The 22506-nt window shown below is 38.5% G+C and overlaps 1 protein-coding gene and 1 long non-coding RNA gene across 15 annotated transcripts in view; one reads left to right on the plus strand and one right to left on the minus strand.

The window, feature by feature from the left end:
- TENM2 (teneurin transmembrane protein 2) overlaps nucleotides 1-22506 on the minus strand; it is a 1595068-nt gene that overhangs the window by 37601 nt on the left and 1534961 nt on the right. For all 12 annotated transcript variants that reach the window (XM_066977122.1, XM_066977125.1, XM_066977123.1 and 9 more), the window contains 2 exons: nucleotides 12388-12534; nucleotides 2073-2283 (listed from right to left, as the gene is read on the minus strand). In XM_066977122.1, the coding sequence (XP_066833223.1) occupies nucleotides 2073-2283; nucleotides 12388-12534 (358 nt within the window). The remainder of the gene's footprint in view (nucleotides 1-2072; nucleotides 2284-12387; nucleotides 12535-22506) is intronic.
- On the plus strand, nucleotides 12416-20396 carry LOC106034347 (uncharacterized). Of its 3 annotated transcripts, none has more exons than XR_001205944.3 (5): nucleotides 12416-12555; nucleotides 13834-13897; nucleotides 13968-14043; nucleotides 14203-14340; nucleotides 20128-20396. It is a non-coding gene; the product is annotated as an uncharacterized lncRNA (long non-coding RNA). The 3 variants fall into 3 exon arrangements; XR_007163555.2 differs by having other exon boundaries at nucleotides 14206-14340; XR_001205945.3 differs by having other exon boundaries at nucleotides 14268-14340.

Here is a 22506-nt window from a genome sequence, read left to right on the forward strand (position 1 = left end):
CCTGTTCCTGCCTCTCTCCTCTGCTCTCCCAGCTAGAGAGGGCTCTCCATCTCCTGGCTCCTTTCCCTTCCACCTTCCCTGTATCCTGAGGGAAACTGGTGAGAAAGGGAAGCTGAACAGTAAAAGGGAGATGAAAAGGAGAAGCTCTGTGTAGATAGGTTTCCATCTTCAGTGGAAGCATGAAGAAAAGGGAACATGATCCTGAAACATGGGGAAAGTAAAACCTCACTGTAACCCCTAATCTCAGGGACCACTACACTTAGTTTTGCTGTAGCCCTAGGTGAAAAGATTTCTATTTCAGCACTAAGTGCTTCCAGCTCGGTCTACCAACTCTCATGTGTTGCTACAGAGTGAGCCAGAAAATCAAAAGCCCCATTTCTGAACTGCCTTTGCACTGCAGGACGGGAGCTGTCCATGAACCTTAGGAGGCTTCAGGCACATTGACACACACAGAAACCTGACAAGACAGATACTGAACCCTGATTTCTGGACCCAGTCCAAGCTGTTGGATAAGGGGATTAAACCAGCCTGTGTTTTGCCAAAAACTCACAATATTTAGTTGAATTTTGGGACAGCTTATTTATCCCCTATACATGCATTTCTAAAGCTATTTACATATCAGAGAATATTCATTGTCATTGGTAATATCAGGGATTGTTTTTAGTACTTTTCTGTTATTTCTGAAATGTTCAAGATGCTGTGATGTACATTTCTAACTGTATTATGCTGGCTGTTTAACAATTATTTCCTCATATTTTTATTCCAAACAAGGGAGAACTTTTATGTCAATAAATGTGTTTCATAGAAAAGAAACTTATTCATGAAAATGAGTCATTTGAGTAACCAAAATATTACTTTTCCGTAATGTAACTTTCAATGATTTCTTGACCCTTCAGGCCCAAATTGATTTTTCTGAAATCACCATTTTGTAACACAATATGGAATTTAATAGAAATCCATACCTTTCTGAGAAAATCTATTTGGAAATATATCTGACCAAGATGATTGTCTTGGCATTATTAATTTTCCTTGAATTATTTTATGTTTAAAAAAACAAAACAAAACAAAACAAAACCCACAAATAGTCGTCGGAAGATAATTACACAAGTTCCTATAGGGGAACAGTGCAGAAAACAGATTTAGAAATAAATCATCCTATGGCAGAAGACAACTAGTAAGGTTCGTGACAACTTTTTCTATCTTCAAGTTCACTATTTCAGGAAACAACTTGAATAAGAAAATTCTCACCAATAAAAATTTTTATTTCTAAAATGAAGAAATACTGAAAGCAATGGATACTAAAATTTGTAGCTAAAATCCAGATTCATATGAAGTACCATTTGACTAGAAGTCAGACACACCGTACCTTCACAACTTTAAAGGCTAAGGCTAATTTTAAAATGGGATTAATAGGCCATTCAAAACGACATGTTAAAATGTGTGAGGTACTTGAGATGAATAAAACAGAACTGCGAAAACCATCACCAAGAACTCTATAAAACTTAATTTTTAATAAATCTAAAATTTCAAATTGCAATTTTCCAAAAGAGCTTCAGCTCTGAAGCACCCAGCTCCTGCTCAGTCTAGATTTGTAATTCTTAGACTGTCTTGAAGACTCCAACCCATATCCACACATATATAGTTTGATTATTTCTGAGCAAACAGCTTGGAAGTAAGATGGGTGGTTTTCAGCAGCTGATTTTTTTTTTTTTTTTTTAAGGCACTGAGTATTAAAAAGTGTATTACAGCATTATTTACATGTACCCTTCTAACTATTAACTAGTGGGCATTTTCCATTGTTGTAGACTGCAGTCTTCATAAATGATAAAGCTCAGAAGCTCTTGCTCAGTGGAAGAAACCTTCTAGGTGTTGCCAGTATGTTAAAATGCTAATAAAACTCAGTGTTGTAAAACAAAGGCAACAGTATAAATTGCCCTTAGAGTGCCCTGAAATGGAAACACGTGAAGCACCTGAAAGCAGCATCTCATGTTAAAACATGAGTAAAAGCTCCGGGAGAAATTTTCCCGTACAATGCAACTGCACAAATGCAATGTCAAATTTACAGCCGCTACCTGCTGTTGAAGGGATTTTCTCCTGGAATTATATGAGTGCTGTCCTTCCCCACTAAGAGCTTGATTCGATCATAGAATGACTTCACAGCTGGTGAACCAGAATGGCTCTGTTGTATGATGTCAAGAGGATCACGGGAACCCCGGCACAGCAGGCTGTTTTGACAAGTAGACTGGAGGCAGCAATCTGGGTCTAGGCAGTCAACCAAGCCATCTGAAAGGTAAGAAACATCAAGATTCAGCCAGCTGCACAGTGCTATCAAGCAAAAATATCTAATGGACGTCTTAAGGCACTGGGAAAAAATGTGAATGATTTCTCTTCATAACATCTCTACACCACAAAACCGATTGGTAATTGTATCAACAATACAGCAAAGATAAGACTTTCTGAAAGTACACTTGTTAAACATCATTAATTAAGAAATTAAAATGGAATCCTCAATGGGGACACCAATCTGCATAGCTAGATGAATCAAAACTACTTTTAACGCATATGAAGACAATATCTAGCACCACCCTTTCCTTTGGTATCATCATTCAACTTAATGGCATTCTCTTTACGGAATTTTACTCTAATTTAGAAATTAATAACCATTTACTTTAAAATATTATAATCTCTAAGAATTTAGAAATATTCATTCATCCACTATCAAGAAATCACAAAAATGAGGTATCCAATCTGTAATCTCTTCTTAGTCTGTAAACTTTCAGAGACTCTCCAAGGCACACAAGTCTGATTTGCTGAATACGGGTATGACCTAGGCACATACTGGACACCATACATGAGAAAGAACATTCCAGTTGGTTAGTTGACAGAAGTACATTAGATTGAGATTACAACTCATCTATTTTCAAGTTTTTCAAATACACAACAGACTGGCACTATGTTACAGAGTGATAATTGGAAGGAAAAAACCAAAACAAAACAGCAAACCACTCTATAAGAAGCTTTCTCATTTTACAATTAACCTGAATTTCCAATGGATTGTGTATGTCTGAAATGACTGTTTCTGATTTAAGAACTAAATTGCCATGCTATACTGAGGATGTTTCATTCAGCTCACTATGGACATTTAAGTTAGACAAACTACCTTGTTGTGAGAGCTATACATTTCTTTAAGGTCAGTCGCCTATTCACATTAAGAGCTCCATTCATCTTGAAATCCTTTCCAACACAGAGGTTTTTGTGTTGTTTTGTTTTTTGTTTTTGTCTACAGTACATTTTCCACCTATTTTATATAATCATCGTGAAGACACCATCAGCTTCAGATTATAACTCAAGCCAGTTTCCCCATCAAGTGCTGAGAACTTTTTCTCAGCATTCTGCTCTTTTCTTGGTCTGCGATACCTCTACAACTCTGAACTTAAAGCTGCCCACTGTTTAGTCCACTCAGTTCTTTTATTCAGACAACTGTCAGTCAAGAGACTCCTATCAACATATTAGTAATAGCAGGAGCAAAACACAAGATATAAATTACTCCCTTTGACAAATTTACATTTAGCTGTTACAGCTGCCTCATATTTTTACTATACCTGTTATTATAGGTGAGCATATGTTATGGCTGTAATGACCTCATCATGCAGCAGATTATGGGCTGCTGTGACCAAACACTTCTGACGACACCGTGAACTTTCAATTGGCATATCAATCTCTCAGTGTCCTGTCAGTCACGAGAATCACATCTTTATGCTACCAAGCCCCCTTGGATATAGCCTGACATTGCAATCTTCAGTAAATTACCCTGTCACTGCCAATCTTACTGTTATCTCACAAACAATCAAGCAGGCAATCAAACTGCTCTGAACTGCCAGCTAAGGACCCGGGAGGCTAGAAACATTTCCATTCAATATTGGAGAGAAACCTGCGTATAAGTCATTTCATGTAGGAAGGTTTTCATGCAATTATGGGAACTCATACTTGCACACTTTCATATGCTTAGAGGAATATTTAGGAAAGACAAGCATATACAATAACATAAATATACTCATGATTTACTTGTTTTGAACATTATCGCTTTTTAACTGCATTGCAACAAGCTTTCTCACGAAGAGTCTCAGAGAGAGTAATCTTCTTCTTACCCTGAAAAACCTTCAGTAATGCCTTTGTTATACAGTCACAGAAAACACGCGTGGTTTCCTCCTGCTGCAGCCCAGGATACCACTGGCCTTCATTGCTGCACGGGCACAGTGCTGGCTCACGTTCAGCCTGGCGTCCACCAGCACCCCAAGTCATTTTCTGCAAAGCTGCTTTCCAACTGGGTGACCCCCAGCAGGTACCGGCGCATGGGCTTGTTCCTCCCCAGGTGCAGGACTTTGCACTTCTCCTGTTGAACTGCGTGAGGTTCCTGTCAGCCCATTTCTTCAGCCATATTGTACCATTAAATATGAAATTTAGCAAACTTGCACAAACACTTAGTTGCATTAGACTCAGTTGATTAAAACAACGGCTAGAAAAAAATGTACCTTCCGTTAGAGAAAACTGCCATAAGCATGAATTTTAATTGGAATTCAGGACTTGTTTTTAATATATATTTCAGAGGTTGTCATCTTCCAGATTTCCTTAGGCACGCTGAATTATTTATACGGTTAATTCAATGACAAAAACTTCACCATCAGCCTCATCAAGATATTTTTGCTTTTCAGAGCATACACATCTGAGTTTAAAGCTAGCAGCACTCTGAGACTCCGTATGCTACAGGAAAGGCAGTGCAGAGGGAGTTAAGATGGTGCTAAACCTCCTCCAACAATTTGAGACCAAAAGAAGTCCTGACTTGGCTTTAACTGAGAAGAAGGAAATGGGAAACTTGGATTTAATTTAAACTGGTAGTACAAGATGAGCTTTCCGTTGCTGTTCTCAGTTATTCCCAAATCTTTTCAGAAACAAGGTTAGTGTCATGGGATTCCTCCTGAAGACTTCACATCTGCTAACAGAGGTGCACATTTCTTGACCTTCTGTGAACTGTTACATAAACTTTTTGGCAGACTTCACCCAAGGCAAACAGCAAAATTTTAAAGTATCACATGTAAGAAAAATAATCTACTTGTGCATGCCTATATTTTAAGACAGATTTTGAACACCATTACAAGGTCTAAAAAACACACAGCAGAAACAGTGAGATATATATTATTGCTAATGCATCTAGGAGCTCTCATCATCCATTTTCCTGATCATGTTCAGGTGCTTGGATTCCAAAATCATGCTATACCTTTCTTTGGAAAGTTGACATTGAGTTACTGGCTTTTTGTTTGTTTTGTTTTCGAACTCCTACAAGTAAATTATTTTTAGTCTCCACTCTTCACCAAATACAGGTTGTGCTCCAGGTTCAATGCGTGATGCACGTTGGAATGAGCCACCTCTGACCTGACATCCAGCTGCTTGACAGAATGCTTTCTCTACACAGCAGAGGACAATTCTGCTTCCACAACAAAACTTCTGAGTACGTGCTCAGTAGAGGGCATCCTTACACTTCACTAGCTTCAGGAGCCAGCAACTTTCAGACTGTAATTCCTGGAAAATTTTCTTTTTCCAATAAACATTTCAGACTGATGATTAAAATGGAGGTGGGGGGAAGCGGGGAGCAGCAGCTCCTATAAGCCCTGAGGGCGAAAGGGCCTTTGATCACTCTAAGGGCAAATTAGTTAATTTATCATGATCCGATTTTAATTATGTGTAGTATTAATATACCCAAGGTGAAAGAATTAGAGATGCTCTATCAGATTATCAAAAGAGTATGTCTTCTCTCTGCCAATACAGAAATATTTTAATCGAGCTCTAAAGCTGCATGCTGTTTCCACAGACAGACTATTCCACTGCCCAATACATCTTATTGCGAGGAAGTTTATCTAATATTTAACCCAAATTTCCACTTTGATATCTTGATCTAATTGCTGTTATATTGGCATACATCACTCAAAATAACTCCTCAGAAGTTCCTGGTGCTAACAAGAAAGGAAATGCTTCTAATCCTGTTCCAGCCCTACTCCTCAAATGGCTTAGCCTAACTGGAAGGGCTCTCTGTAAATTGTCAGGATACTCATTATAAACTGGATTGTAAATCCAAGATTGTGGTAAGGTAGAACAAACCTGGGCTTCTGTAAGCTGCGCATGCCTCTGAACACCAACTAACTCCCTAATGAGGTTTTTAAGTGCCCTGGAATATGACATTGGCAGAGCAACAGCTCCACTTTCCTTGCCCACTCAGGACCCCTGTGCTGCCCAGAGCCCTTGCAGTCAAGCAAACGTAGCCACAGCTATACGCTGGGTGCTCGGTCACCCCTCAGACCCTGGGAATGCTGGCAGACTATTGATGCTCCAACTCCAAACCACACATCACCAGCAGAGATGACTGAGAGGGCTCCACGATAAAAGCAATATTTGGAAAAATTCATTCAGTTCAGCGGGCACGTGAATACCATGCCTATGGAGCCACTGGTGGCTTTTTAAACCATGGGATTTGCAGTCACTGAATTTCTTGCTTTCCCTTCTCCATGGGTTATAAGAGCATGTTACTGTAGTAACGTAACCCATGGGGGACATTGTGAGGATAAGCTGGCTAATGTGTGTAAAGACGATTAGAGGCTGACATGAAGTTTTAACAAAACCACATACAAGTACACTCATTAGCTCTCGTCAAACTTATATAATGTCTAGTTTCAATACAGATTTTATATTTGAGCCTACACGACTCACTCTGGCCCCCATCCACAACAGATTTCAACTACTCATTACATTTAATGTTCTAAAAGTGACTATTGTACAGGCTCTGGGAAGGTACTTTCTGCGCCAAGAGTATTCTGGGTATTTATATTGAGAACTTCATAAAATCTTTTGTCTGTGCTGATTTAGAGACCCCTGCTGAGGCAATGCTTGTTGAGGCAAGCTAAATTACATGATTTGCTTTTGTGCTGTGAAATACTTGTATTATCTTAAATGTCACGAGCCTGATGCAGTATCAAGTCACAGGATTTGTAATTCTCTAAAAGCAATTTTTTTCTAAATGTTTATTGCAGGAAGACACTTCTCTTTTCTTTCTATTTTCTTTCTGTCTAATTTCAGAGATGAGTTTTCTAAGACAACTTAAATAAACAGCCTTTCAATCAGTCAAGTGCACTGTCCTGACAGTGAACTTCACTAGATATGTATTTTGCTCTTGAATTGAAGAGAATTCATACTGTAGCAGATAGCTGGCTTTCTCTTATTCATTATCTTTAATGCATTGTGCCAAACAGAATTACCGCCAACTGCATTTCTTGGAGTTGTTACAGCTATATAGTAACGAACTGAAGGGCAAAATTTGTCTTCTGAGATATGCACAACTCTCTTTACAAAGCCAAGTAGAAATAAGTTAAAAGGTATTTTAAATAGAACGTCTCACTTTGCATACAAAAACACCCAACAAAAACAAAACAAACAAGCAATTTCTCATTCTATTTAACTTAGTATTCTATATTGTTATGGCTGTTTCCCTTCCTTCCTGACTCAACTGTAGCACAGATGATTACATTTTGGGGAGAATCATGAGCTGTGAAGTGATACAAGCAATAGTAGTATTTACGCTTTTTATTTTTATTTTTCTAACGTTCCTGTACCTGTTCTCTCCATCATGATCAAATCAGAAACAAACCAAGTTAGCAAAGTTTTGGTTGTCTTCTGCTTTTCTTTCCCTGAGATTGATATATATATATATAAACATGAGGAAAATAATTCTGAAAGGATGAAAAAGACAGGTGAAGTGTTAGCAGGAAAAGTAAAGCCTAGAAAGTGCAACTCAAGTGGGTGATACGGGACTCCTGATAAGGCTGCTTTTCTGCAGAGTTCTTTCTCAAACACCTCTCTGGGGTTATCCCATCGAGCTCAAGACAAAGGGCTCTTCAAACATGAGGTCTTTGCAGGAACTGCATCCATCATCTAGTAAAACTGTCCTTTAGAAAACAAATATGTTTACATTACATTGTCCTTTTTACTTGGGTGCACTTAAAGGTCTAAGGCGAAATCTAGTTAAATATAAACAATTTAATAAGAGTGTTCCAAGAGGCAAAACCATTATGTAATTTACGAACAACCAAATTATTATAAAACAGTTATTGTAAAAAGATGGTATAAATACCCTCCTACAGAGATTTCCTTATGCAGTAAGTTAAAAGAAATACATACTTAACAAGTAATGTACTTTCTCCCATTCCTCAAAATACCATTTTTAATCTCTTAATTTCCTAAAATAAGTCTACAGTGAATTAAGTGGGCTATACATGTCTATTGGGGGGGATTATACATTGTAATCACAATTACAGGTCTTCAAAAAAAGCCATTTCTAATCCCTCCAAAAGATGCTTAATAACTATTACACTACTGAGGGACTGATTAAGAAAAGGGATTAGATTTAGAAGTGGCCACAGTGAGTAAATTACATTACTCAAACACATTTTGAAAAAATAGAAGCAATTTCCTTTTAAAAAATATATTAAAAGTGAGTCAATGCCAAAACAAAAACAACAAAAAACCCTTACCTTTTGGTTAGGCTTGCTCCTTAAAAACAAAGAAATGCCTTCAAATCTTTTTCAGCGAAGTAGCCTATACATCACAGTGACCCTATATAGGTTCATAATGAAGACCTAATTAAGCACTTATCTAGACCCGATGTGCTGATAAGGACAAATAAAGGTAAATTTTTCCAGAGCTAGCTTGGATCATGCACAGCTCTACTTGAACAGCTCTAAGAGGAGAAAACGTCTCCAAATATTCTCCTCTGGAATCCTGTTTTATTTATGTGAGTAATATGCACTGACATCTCATATAAAATGAAGATTTGTAAGTCTCAACAAGACAGGGACACATCTGCCACTTCTAGGAATAAACCAACTAAGGGGCATTAATCTAAAATTGAAAGAAAATATTAAGCATAATCTTTCATTTTTCTCTTTCTGAACTATGGTATGTAATTCACGTTGTGGCAGACAATAAGACAAAACAGGACAAATCTGAATCCCTTTGGAGTCAGTGGCAATGCTCATCTTGACATCCATGAAATGAAGACTTAGCCCAAGGCCTTCAAATCTGATTGTAAGATATAATCACAATAAGAATGGCTGAACAGAGAAAAAACACCAAAATATGTTAAATCTGTTGACACATGGGGAAGAATAGTAGACAGAAAATTATTGTTGCATTTCAGTGACATGCTGAAGTGACTACATTTTAATATAAATAGATGGATGGAAAAGGAAGGGTGTTTACCTCTGCAGATAAGGTCCTCATTTAGCCAAAAAAAAAAAACAAAAGACTACTTTCTTTTGGAAGAGTAGTTTGTGTGTTCAGTACTACTCCAGAACTGTTTGCTTATGTTAACAGAGCAATGATGTTAACAGAGCAGCAAATGAGTTCAACACTTGGCTGTAAATAAACTGTTGAGTTTCAAGTGAAAAGAGTTAGTGGGAGGAGAGGTGATTTCTCGAACTTCCAATAAACTTGCATTTTCATGTGAAACTGGGGGTTCTGCAAACTAGCTCAATCTTTCAAATTGCTTCCCTTTGTACAGTTCCCAGCTTCATCTCATGAGAAAACAATCTTATCTCTTCCTTTTCAGACACAGTCATAATTACATAAAGGTGCATCTTAAAGCACACAGCACATTCCTTCCTCCCTCTGCATTCCTGCACACTCCAGTTCTCTTCCCTGCGTTATCATTAATAAATATTAATTAAACACTGGTCACTGGGTGTGTTCCTGGCCAGATGTGTAGTGAACCAGACAGCTGAAGAGTAGTGCAGCTTAATGCAAAGGCTTTGAGATACTAAGTATTAAGGGATTAAAGTTATAGCCAGCCTTGAGTTTTGTTGCAGCTCTTACCCGAGACTGACAATTTGACAAACTGATAGGAGTGACAATGACTGTCCTTACAGGGAATATTGGAGTGGACTTCATGCCATCTTAAAGAAATCCAAAACCCCAAATATAATCAAACCGAAACAGCAAAAATCACAAAGGCATCTGAGAGACAAATGAGCACTGTAGTGCAACCCAGCTGCAGCGCAGCTCAGTTTGTACCACCTGCACTGCGTGTACAACACAGTGTGATTGAATCAAAGGGCTTATCTGTTCGCTTTCCTTACAAATACCTTGCAGGTGTGTGGAGAAGCAGCTAACTGAACAGGTGTTGAACATATCCTAAGCTCCCTTACATAAAAACTCTACAGAAATTTAATAAGGATGATACTATTAGAGACCAATAATGATCTTTGGATTAAAGTACTAAGCTAAGGGTCAGGAGATAAAGGTTTCATTTCTGGCTTTATCATAAAATCCCCATGTGAAAATGTGTGTGGGGGTCAATTGAAGTTTTCAGATTGTTTGCACCTTGGAACAGGAGTGGATTTTCAAACTACCCACACTCCCACAGGAAGCAGTGAGCAGTAGTCTATCCAGCCTCTACAGTAATCTGACTTCAGCCTGCAAGTGCTGAGAACTTAAGAGTTCTCCCCTTAAATTTTCTAGCTAGACCAAACAGTTTTCTTTCAGGTATGACTACGGTGAACTAGACACCATTCATCTGGTATAGCTGCACTGATTAATATAATGTGTCAGTTGTATGGCCTATGTATATTATATATCCTTTGATTTGCCTTCCATAAGGGAAGTTTTAGAATTCTGCACTTTTAAACTGGGAGGAACAGCTGAATAGCCTCACTAGTCAAATCATTTTTTTTCCCCGGAGTGCCTTTCTGTTTTACAGGTGAAGAATATTGTCTTGGATAAGTAAGTAAACAAGCTGGTCCCTGTGTGTAAGTGTTTTTGTTCTTTTTTAGACACTTGATTTCAGTATTTCTAATAATGTTTTCCAAATTCACTCCTTGTTTTGTGTATCTGATGATACACACCCATTTTCAAATTTTCCTTTATAATCTTCAAAGCTAGTAAAACTGCAAGCCTAAGCAATTCAGCTTTTAGTTTCTTACACTGCAGACTAACACAAGTTTAGTGGGTTTTGTTGTTTAGTTAAATGACCAAAGTGTAAAAAAAAAAAAAAATCAAACAAAACACCCTCTAAATGATGTAACTTGGCAGTTGGATTCTGCTCTTTACAGAGCAGAAACAGCTTCGGTGACACCTATAAAGTAAACTCCAGTTCTCTGAAACCGAATCAGCCCTAGTTCTTTCTAAATATTTCTGTTTGCAATGATCATGTGAAGCCAAGGAACTAACAGAGAATTTACAGATTAGACCTAGCAGATGATATTCAGATGTGGTTAAATCATGTAATCAAAAACAACTTCCCCACCCTGAAATTTTACATAAAATTACTCATCTTAATGACAATTTTATCCTAGAAGAATCATTCCAATAAGCCAAAGTTCTCTGTTTCTCTGCAGTTTTATAGAATTCTCTGCTTCTCTGCAGTTTACGGAATATCACAAGTAAAACAATCAGCAAACAACTGATGTACTCTTTAGTTATTGGCCAAAGAAAAGTGAAGGAGCCTCAAGGCAAAAAGCTGTGTATAGTGTTTGATTTTTAATAATGAGCAGAAGCTGATGAAAAAGAATCTAGGTGACTTACTAAAGACATTGTAATGAGAGCTATAAAAGAGCTACTTCAGATGAAAGGGATAGTTTACCAAGCAATCCTATACAGATGGCACAACTTCTCAGAACTGCTTTCAGGTCAGTATAACTTAACACACCATGGAAGGCTCTACAAAAAGAAAAACTAAAGTCTTCTTTAAAGGTAAACACAGAACAAATTCCATATTTAATAGGTGTGTGCCTGATAAAGGAGAAAGAAAATTGAAGGGGGATCTCAGAACCTTACCATATATGACTGTTCAGCACAACTCACTCAGCCCTTTCAAGTCTGGCATGCGAACTGTGAAATACAACAGCAAGCTACAATGACTTACACAGGTTGTGCACATAAGAGCATGACCCTGGCCTCGAGCACAGAGCTGAAAAAATGTTGCTAAATATCCTGCTAAATCAGCTGCTATGCTTGTGCACACAGGCACAGTCATTTACCTTTCAGTTCACCTACAGGAAAAAAGTTCTCATCTGCAGGCTGTACCCAGCACCCATGAAATGCCATGGGCTTCTGTGGAATTCAGGCTGGGAATGAGTCTGCCTGCAAGCTTCACACACAGGCGCTGTAGGTCACCACGTCTCTCCACAAGGCCCCAGCACTCCCAATCTCATTTGTTTCAAAAGAAATGGAACAACAGCGCTCGGCGATAACGGCGGCCATACTCCTTGTGAAGTAAAATGACTCAGGAAGAAAGCATGGACAACCCTCTGCTCTTTAGGGACTGGGAATTGGAAGACTTTCGCTCACCTCCCTCGTTATCCTTGTTATCGGCACAGGAAGTTTCCATGGCAACGTTGCATCCAGGCCCTCTCCAGCCGGTCTGGCAGACACACTGCCAGCTGTTCTGGCCGAGCGTGCATCTCCCATTGCCGTTGCACAGATCGGGGCAGCCATCTGGTTGAAGAAACGAGGAAGGTAAGTACAAGACATGCTTATTCCCACTAACACTCACACTTCTGACAATATTACTGTGCAAACAAAAAGCCCGGCTCTTGTCGGTGGGGCAAACGCTCTGCCAGCCCCAGAGCCACAACCCTAGTGTGTGTGGAGAAGGAGAAACCCCAGGGAAGTGGGGACTCAACTCAAGCCTAAAGAGAAGCTGAGGCCTACTATCAGCCACAATAAATGTTTTAAGAACCCTGTAAATGTTCAGATCATCAGTTAAAGGCAGTAGATAAAAATAATCGTCTGCTGACAAGGTCACGTTTTTCCCACTGTGTGTTTGTATCCATACATGAGGGAGAAAGTCGTCTTATACAAGCCCGTCAACGTTCAGCGTGCCTTTTATGTCATGCATTGAATAATTCTCCAGAGCTTCTCTAACACAAAGTTTAAGTAAATTGTTCTGAAAATATTTTCCGTCTTTAACAGTCACTTTAAAAGCCCTTCTTATTTAACGCTAAGTTCACAACGTAACCTTTCACACTTTCGGAAAGATAGCATATCTACAAGAGGTAGCCCATGAAAATGCATGTTTTGAATTGACTATGGATGTGATGTGAGTTACTGTATAGCAAGAACTGAACTGGAAACAAAAATATTCACTTGCTAAGGTGCTTATATGCGCTAGCAGAACGTCCATACGCAAGAGAACAACTTGACTGCCTTTTATTTTTCCTACAACTGAATGAGTCTCAGGAGGTGCTACTGTGTCTTCCTGAATATTCACTATGAATAAAGCGCAAGAAAACCCAATTCCACCCTGTAAGGTACATGAAGCCTTGGTAACCTTTCAACCATATCCAATCCATGCAAGCATCTCTCGTTTGTCTATAGATGTGAAAGAAGATTTTGGAGTCCTGCAACGGACCTCTCATATCACCTTTTTATACGGATGACAAGGCTCTGTTGCCATACTGTTGTCATAGGTTGGAACCCAACCACTCAAGCTCTTTCATCTGGTTTGGAGACACAGTCTAATCCTGTCGGGTATCTACACTACCACCACAGAACATGGAATCATTAATCTCATGCTATTGGTCTTGGGCAGAAAATGTCATCCAAAAGAGCTCACAAGGCTTCATGCTTTCCCATTCTCCCCTCTACTACCAGCAATGGGTCACGGCCAGCATCGAGATGTGAAGGGACCTGTGCAGCCCTCTCAGGTGTCACCAACTGGCTGGATTAATCCTTTGTATTTGCCTCTGACCTCAAGCTGTGACTATTAATTAAGTACTCCATTCCCTTCCCCAGGCGTTTTAAAAGCACTGAGGAACTAATGGGCACCCTACCAGAGTGTGGATAATCTTTTCATCAGGTATGAGCAAGGAAGGCAGCAGTGGGAAATATCCAGAAAGCAAATAAATATGTTCTCTTTGTCTGAGCAGCACAGCTGCAGATGTGCAGTACTGGAGAAAGACCAAGATGACAGGAAGTCACCTCTGCGCCCCTTAGTCTCTGCAGGTAACCAGGAATAGGAGCAAGTGTCAAACTAACACACCTGGTGCTGAAAGGTTGAGCAGCCTTCCAGAAATCACTAATTTCGGCTGCCTGTAAGAGCATTTCTATAATCCTGTTCAGAAAGCCAAAGCTTTGAGTTTGGTCTCTTCCTGCTCCTCCTAGCAGCCTTGGCCATAACCAGGTGATGTTAGAGAGAAGTCCCTCTGACCCTGTACTGGTTTCCACAGTGCCACAGGAGGCTCCCTTGTGAGAAAGCAAGCTGCCTCGTATCCCTGCTATTCACAGCTGGTGTCACAAGAGGTAAATATTCACTCTTACTTTACCTAGCTGGCTTACTACCTGATAAATTCATAGTGAATAATTAAACTTTAATAGGATTAAATAGTCCACAGCCACATGGACTTTTCAGTATAATTCTGAAAGTTTCCTTTACTTTTTTTTTTTCCAAAAAAAAGAATGCTGGGCTGGTGGAAGGTGTCAGACTGAAACCTCAGCTGTCACACCGAAAAGGTTCTCCATAGGCAACAGCAACCAAATCTCTGCACATTGTCCTACCAGGTGCCTGAGTTTGTAGCACTTGCAGCACTGGCACAGCAGCTCAATCTCCCAATCTCTGCCAAGTAAGACATGAGGTCTCTCTGAGCAGGGCCAAGGCCATTTAGTTCATTTTACAGAGAAAGCTATCAGCAGACAGAAACAAGTCCTAGAAGTTTTATTTCAGTGCTGCTATTGTGTATTAAAAAACCCAGTGCCCCTTTCACTTAAAAGAAAGGCTATTTTGGCATTACATATCTTAGCTATAAAAAATGTACTTATTTTGCAACACAGGAAATATATTTTCAAGTCATTTACTTTATCTCTTTGGTTTGTTAGGTTGTTTGAATGACCAAAAGATAACGTCTGAGGGGAGGCATCATACTGTAGGACAAATTTTTCCTTTTAAATGAAAAACAAACAGTAATTGTGAATATACACACAAGGTTGGCTTTATACCGGAGCACTGAAGAGAATTAAATCACAGAAGCAGTTTACTTTGCATCATATGAGCAAGATGAAAACATGAACAGTAGGGAGCTAGCAAAATCTCTGAGAAGTTTATGTTCAGCTGGGGATTAATGGACATGACTTTGCTTTTAGCTTAAAGAGGGAAGCAAGCATCACTGGTATAGACATGGTGTTGCTAGGAAACACTATGCTACCTCTGTCGTTTATTTAACTGGCTTCCAAAGACAGACTTTGTGTTTCAGTAACGTAAATATCAGAAGGAAGGAAAAAAAAAAGGCAGCAACAAACTACAGTATGATCCAAGTATTCTGACAATAATTTCTTCATTACAAAATTATTAAGTTAATGGATGTGTTGACTTAAAGAACAGCTTTAAGTAAGAGGGAACAATTGAGGTATTTTGTATGAAACAGTAAGGGAAAACAATGGAGGTGTGTTTGTATACATGTGCTGTGCATGTCTGTATATGCTTGTTTTCAAGCAAATATTTACGTAAGTATTATGATCCATTAGACCCAAATTTGTCCTAATGACCTGTTAACTAAATAGACAACAGATTTCCATTATAATCTACTAAACAAATACTATTGTTTAAAAAGTTTATATTTAGGCAGTACACTTTTGAAGTCTGAATGTCTCTGTGTAGAACCTCCTCCATGCCCATGTGCACAGCAGTTAGTACAGACGAGTACCCTCAGCACACACGGCATTGCATGTGGCTAACAGGCCTTCGTGCACTGCAGTGCATTTTGACAGCAGACAAGCTAACAAAGCACCTAACCAAGAGCCTCAGGAGTCTCAACAAACGCTTGGTGCTCACTGCTGGGTACACGACCTTTGCTGGAAACACGTGATGCACTAAATGTATGCTAACACTAAGTGCTTTGTTAAAGCCTGCTTTCATTCACACTGAGCAGTGTCTTACCTCCCACTTGTCTTATGAATTTACTCACAGAGTAAGGCAGGCAAAGAGAGAGTAAGGCAGTCACAGAGGGAAGAACTATCAAAATCTAACCTTGAGAAGCAATTCACCACGGTATAACACTCTCAGTCACAGCACAGAAAGGGGTCCTCCATGCTAAGCAGACAGGTTGCTATTCCTAGTGTGTAGAAAAATTCTACTCATCTTTTCTATTACAGTGTGCTTAATGGAAAATGTCAAAATGCTAGCTTAAAAAAGAAGAAAGTGCTTGTTTAAAGTGCTAGATTGACAGCCTATTTATTCACAGCACAGGCACTGTACGGGCAACAGCAGTTCAAGTGTCTCGCTTTCCTAGCAGCACCTCTGCACAGGCTGCTGCGGCTGGAGGCGAAGCACTAACGCACTCTCCCTTCCCCTTCAGTCCCCACCTGCCCGTGGGACTGGTCAGTGTACATACACAAACATATGCATTTGGAATTAAAATGGCAAGATAAAATTCAGTTCTTTTTCCAACGTACTGTCAGGAATATGTGACTAGCATTGTGAGGGAGGATCAGAGTAAGAGAGGATTTCAAAATCAAAACACTAAAATCCATTCCTGTCCACGCCATGGACACAAAATGTCCAGCATTCATGGTCAAGTCGGTAAGGGAAAGGAGAAATTAAAGGCATTATATCTCTGGATCTAACAGAGAATGATGTAAACAGGTGGTTGTTTTACATAAGATCCTTTTTAGCATCCTTACTGCACAAAACAATCTCCATAATCTTACAGATTCAGAACATCAGGGCTAGTGTTCAATGCCTGAATTTACTACCTCTTTTTTTTTTCTGCCCAACTAGCCTACTAAAATGGAATAACACAACAAACTCATTAATGGATTTCCCAGTGCTTCTCTTTGGTTGAAGAGGTTGTTATATTCTTAACTTGATTATAGTTCAAAAAAACCCCATTTCTTTGGAAGTTAATATACCGCATCTATGATGGTATGTAGCATAAGGATGCTGACTCATGAATCACAAGGGCTCAAAGACAACTCTGAAACTATAAAATTTCATAAGCAAAGATTCAGCAAATATATGCCAGTTCTCAGGGACCCTTGTCCACTACATACACCGTTTTCCAACAAGTTAAAACCCTTCACTTATAATTCCACGGGTTATCCATTACAATGCATATATGATGACAGCACATTACAATGGAAGGAACTTTTGTTGATATGTAGCACAAACAAATACTCGGTAATGATAACAACATGAGAGGACTGTAGCATGAAGGGAAAAAAAAAAGTGTTTCTTTGCCAGAAAATAGTTGATTTTTTTGTCATAGGAATAGATTAGATTTGCATCTCTTGAATGTGTCTGTTACTAACAGGAAGAGGATCTACCATGGATGCTAAGTAAATAATGTAGTAGCAGAAGATGACACTATTACACAAAACCCTATGAGAAATGAGAACATCTCAACATGAAAAGGACTTTTTGTTTCTGTTTTCTGAACTTCAAACTCTGCAGCCAACTATATATATATATATATATATACAGTTATTTCTTTCATCTAATTTCTTAGTATTAATATTCACTACAGAAAAGGGTCAAAAAAGTTCAAGACCTCTGGTTAGACATAACAGGAAAAGCAAGCTCCCATCTGAAAGCCTTTGCAATTCCAAAGCCCAAGTGTACTTAAAACACTAGATTCTGTTATCTGTTTGTAGAGCTCCACATAGCCACAGTCCATGATGGGGCCTAGAAGGTGCTATAAAAATAGAAATTAAAGCGTTACTGTTTTTCATATCAACAATTGAAGAGTGAGAAAAATATAGTGAGCCTAGAAAATAACAAACATTGCTGTTACCGAGTTCACTGTGAGCAAAATTAAGTCTACTGCTTCCACCAGGCCTATGTAAGCTCTATCTATTGCCATAGTTTCATATTTTCAAAATTTATATGAGATTTATGAAAAGCTGAATTTAACAAGAAACTCAGCAGAATCATTATGAATAGTAAACAAAATCAATGTGGACAGTGCTTGTTTGTAAGAAAGTGATAGTGCTGGATATATTTATGAGAAAGTACTCGTAGTTTTATCTACAATGAAACTATCCAGGGACTAAATAGTAAGGTGATTAATTCATTTTTGAACTCGGCAAATTAATTTCCAGTATCTAGACAGTACACGAAAAATTTTAATCCAGTTTTGGATAAATTCCACAGAGAGTTCCTTTTCATTCCACTGATACTAATCAACTCCAGGTACACAATTACACACATACACAGCTACTCAGGCACATATAGGTTTTCTTTTGCATAAACTACTTAAAAACTCCAAAACAAACATTTTAAGCAAATCAAAGTACAAAGGCATGCTGTCCAATTAATTTGTGTTTTCGGTCTAAATCTTAATTCTCTTTATAATCATCAGAACTCACAGTGGAGCCAATCACTTGAAAAGAAGGACAAGAAGGGCAACATGGATAGGAAAAAGGGGAACAGGAGAGAGAGAGGAAAGAGGTTAACAATTCTCTTCTCCAAGCGTATCTAATAACCAGTTATAGAAGAGGACAATGATTTTAGTCACAATTCAGTCTGTACATGGAAAATTAAATGTAAATCAAGAGGCTGCATCTTCTGAGTCCTTCTGATCTAAAGCTATCAGCCATGGCTGCCTCCTCCAAACAATAACTCAAGTGGATTGAATGGATTCCCTATACTTTTTCCCATTTAGTACACATACAGTACAGCCATTAGTCTGAAATATAATATCTCTTGTTTGCCTAAATCCATTTTCCACATCCTGATCCAAAGTCCAGTGGCAGTCAATGTAGTCTTTCCACTGACTTGAATGGATGATGGAGCAGGTATCCTGTGGGTGGAGATGCCCTGCAGCAAAGACTATGGTGTACAGCACAGTGTACACACGATGCACAACATCAGTTTCAAGGGGAACATGAGAAATTTAAATCCTCCTCTTCCTCATTACAGCTGTTAAATACAGATCTGTAGTAAATGAAAGTAGTCTCAGATATGATCGTACCTATGGAATATAGAGAAATTACATAAAAGCAGTAATGCTAATAAGCCTGTTTAATTTGTACTTTAGAGGATAATCACTGTTTTCATATTTTTCTGTTCATTCCTTCTGTGAGTTGCTGCTATACCTATGGCTATCTAGCAAATAATAAATGAAGTACATAGAATGAGGTATCTAGCAATATCGAGGGAAAAAAAACCAGCTTTTTATTTGCTATTGTTATTTTTAATCCTTCAATTCCAAAGCCTACAGGGCTTAGTTCAAGCCAAAGAAAGGGGGAAAAATGACACGCAGCATTATGGTAGGAACAAACAAGTTATTTTCTACATCATTATATTTAAACAAAAATAAACTCAAACCCTAAACACTTGCCAATGCAATATATTATTGGTTGAGTGTGACGTGAGGCTCCTCTGAGTGAATCTGGGCAGTACAGGCTAAGGAACCTACAGAAGTACTAGCTCTGTCTTCAAAGCAGGACAGCTGCAGAGACTGACAAACTGTGAGAGTGCTCTAACTCTAACCCAGAACTAATCCAGCCTTTTATGGGTAATAAAAACTCTGATTTCACTACTCAGCTGAGTTAAAACTAACGAAGAATGGGCTAGCTACAATTTTATTTATTGAAGAAACTGACAAAAAATGCAGAGGTCAACAAGTAAGTTTCAAGAATCCTCAATCTCGATTTCTTCCACACTAATACTTACAGTGCAGGCAATTATGATGTTAAGAAAGGTTCCTTAAGTTGCCTGGGATATGTATACCATAACAGAATTTCCCTCTAAATTGCATCTATTTACTATATTCCTATGCAACTTCTTTCACGTTTAAGGACAGGGACTGGGAGAACATGTAGGTTTCCAAACAAAACAAGAAAACATGAAAAAAAAAGATGTATGATTTTAGAAGAAGAGAAGTAAACTTCTCACAAAGGGGAACCACTGATACTAAAAAGCACGTCTAAAGTGAAGTTACTTGCATCTTTCTGAAGAGACAAAAAAGGGCGGATGGCACCAGCACAGTGAGACAGCAGCGTGCTGTCTGCATGCCCTGCTAACTAATACCTGTAACACAGAAGATGCATCATATTTTGTCTCAGAAACTAACTCTGCTTACGGTTACTTAACAGATGATCACGTGAAAATAATTTCAAATGTGAACCAGCACAAGCAAGGTAGTAGAACAAAACACATGGTGCGCAGAAGGACACTGCTGCAGCCGAAAAGCTACAGAAGAGCTGCATGGATTTGTCATCGCCTGAGAATATTATTTGCATGATTCTGAACAAGAGCTAAAACATGACCCTAGCAGCTTATTCTAATTATACAATGTACTCTTTTCAAACAAGATTCACATTCAGCTCATATTCATATATCCAAAAAAAAAGCTACATAAAAATGCAGTAAAATTTGTACTTAAGATAACTGGGTCTTTCGAATTAATCTTACCATAACAAAATCCATTTGGAATATAACACTGGATGAAATTGTATTCATAAAACAAGTACCATATCTATAATTTTTTATTGCATTAATGTTTCTGATATGGGGTACAAGGGTTTGGTATCACCCTTTGTAAAATGTAGTATCATTTCTAGAGAAAGAAGCCTTCTCAAGTTAGGTTTATCTCTAAACTAACATCTATATATGTGCAGCGTAACGATAAAATGACCTAACAGACGGGATGTGTAAATTCAGTCAACTGAAGAGTAACAAGCAAAACATTGACCTCATATTTAAAAGAGCAGATAACCTAATTAAAATGTAATAGTTAAAATCCCTACATTAATCTCAGTACTATGGCAAGGATTTTGAGTCATTCATTCATAAAAGTTAGGATTCACACAGTAATTGCTACTCAACATCCTCACACACACTGTAATTTGCTTTTTATTAGAAATATGTGGCTGCCATGTATTTGTACAGTTTTTATACATCTCAATTGCTTAATATTTAAGATTTTTTAAATTATTTTTTTGAAATATGTTGCAACACTGTATTTGTACAGAGCATGTAATCCAACTTCTATGAAAAATGTTTCGGTAAAGTGTTGGTATGCTTTTATACATACTTATTAACTACAAAGCTTTGAAAACAACATACACACCGACACACAACGTTGTGTTACAGTTATATTGTCTTTACCTGCACTGTCCTCTCTGTGCTATAGGAACAAATAAAGAGAAGAAAATGCAACGTGATTCTTAACTCATAACTGTACTTAGCAGAAGGATTTTTGATACTGTGCCACCAAATGCCAGGTATTACATTTCAAAAGGTCTGTTTCATTTGGCTAACTGAAATTTATAAAATTCAACATGAATGACCTATTTTTTACTTGCTTCAGGCAGGAAACAACAGAAATCTGTAATTTTGCTATTTTTAACAGCTAAAACAACATATGAACTCAGAATCATACTCATCTTACTGAGGAATCTTTGGGTTTGAACCCTGAAGAAAAGCAAGTCGTGGTTCTCAGGGATTTTACAGTTTCACTTTCCTTTATGCAGTTTTCATACAAAGCCCAGACAACAACAAAGGATGCTGTTACTCCATTCTGTACTCCCAGCCAGACTGAGCTTTCCACTGGGGATGGCACAGTGCCAGGCTTATCCAAATTTGAACATGATTTAATGAAGTTGTGAATGCAGCCTGTAGAAAACTAGAGGTAAGCCCTACCCTTCACCTGCTCAGACAGGAACTTCTAAAATCCCGGTAGACATTGGGAGGCTACAAAGGTAGGCCCTTATTTAAAATATTTAAAAATCTAAGACACTGCTGATATAAAAAAGTGCAAGATCAGCCCTGAAAAGGGCAGGATTGCTTGTTACTACCAAAGCTCTGTACTCCCAGCTCGCTCATTTGATTGAAAACCCTCCAGTGATGCAGATCCAATTTTTCTCTACGAGTGCCTTGATGGGTCAGCAGGGGAGATTGCACTGTCATTGGTTAGCTTGTCTCCAGACACAAATGCCATCCAGCATTTCTCCTAAAGGAGACTCACAATCACGGTGCTTTACTGCTCAGAAAATATTTTAAGCAACATTGTTCTTCTGTTGCAACAAAATCTCAGTGCAGAGGCAGGGAATTCAAGTGCCAACCTAGGTTAAATCAGACAATTTCTGTTAGGATACATTACCAGTAACCACATATAGGGATTCTTTAGGCCTTATGTAGTCCTAAAACTCCAGACTATTCGTAATTAAGCACAAAATACTCTCCTCTGCTGCGCTCACACATTTACAGCTGATTTCTAGGTCCCTAAGTCAGTTTCAGTAACAATAAAAGTATTTCTAGCATTTGGAAACAACAAGGGCCTCACACAAAATGGTAATAAGGCAAGATTTCAGATTCCAGTGTCTTCAGAAGAAATGCTCAGAGAGAATCACTGAGAAGAAACCCACCAACAGGTAAGCTGGGAGGAACATGAAAGCTGCTACTAGGCAGGCCTTAGCATTAGCAATGTTAAATGCAGGGAATAGTGCAACTATTGCAAAGTTTATCTACCT

The sequence above is a fragment of the Anser cygnoides genome, chromosome 14, assembly GCF_040182565.1.
Source record: "Anser cygnoides isolate HZ-2024a breed goose chromosome 14, Taihu_goose_T2T_genome, whole genome shotgun sequence".
NCBI classification, from domain to species: domain Eukaryota; kingdom Metazoa; phylum Chordata; class Aves; order Anseriformes; family Anatidae; genus Anser; species Anser cygnoides.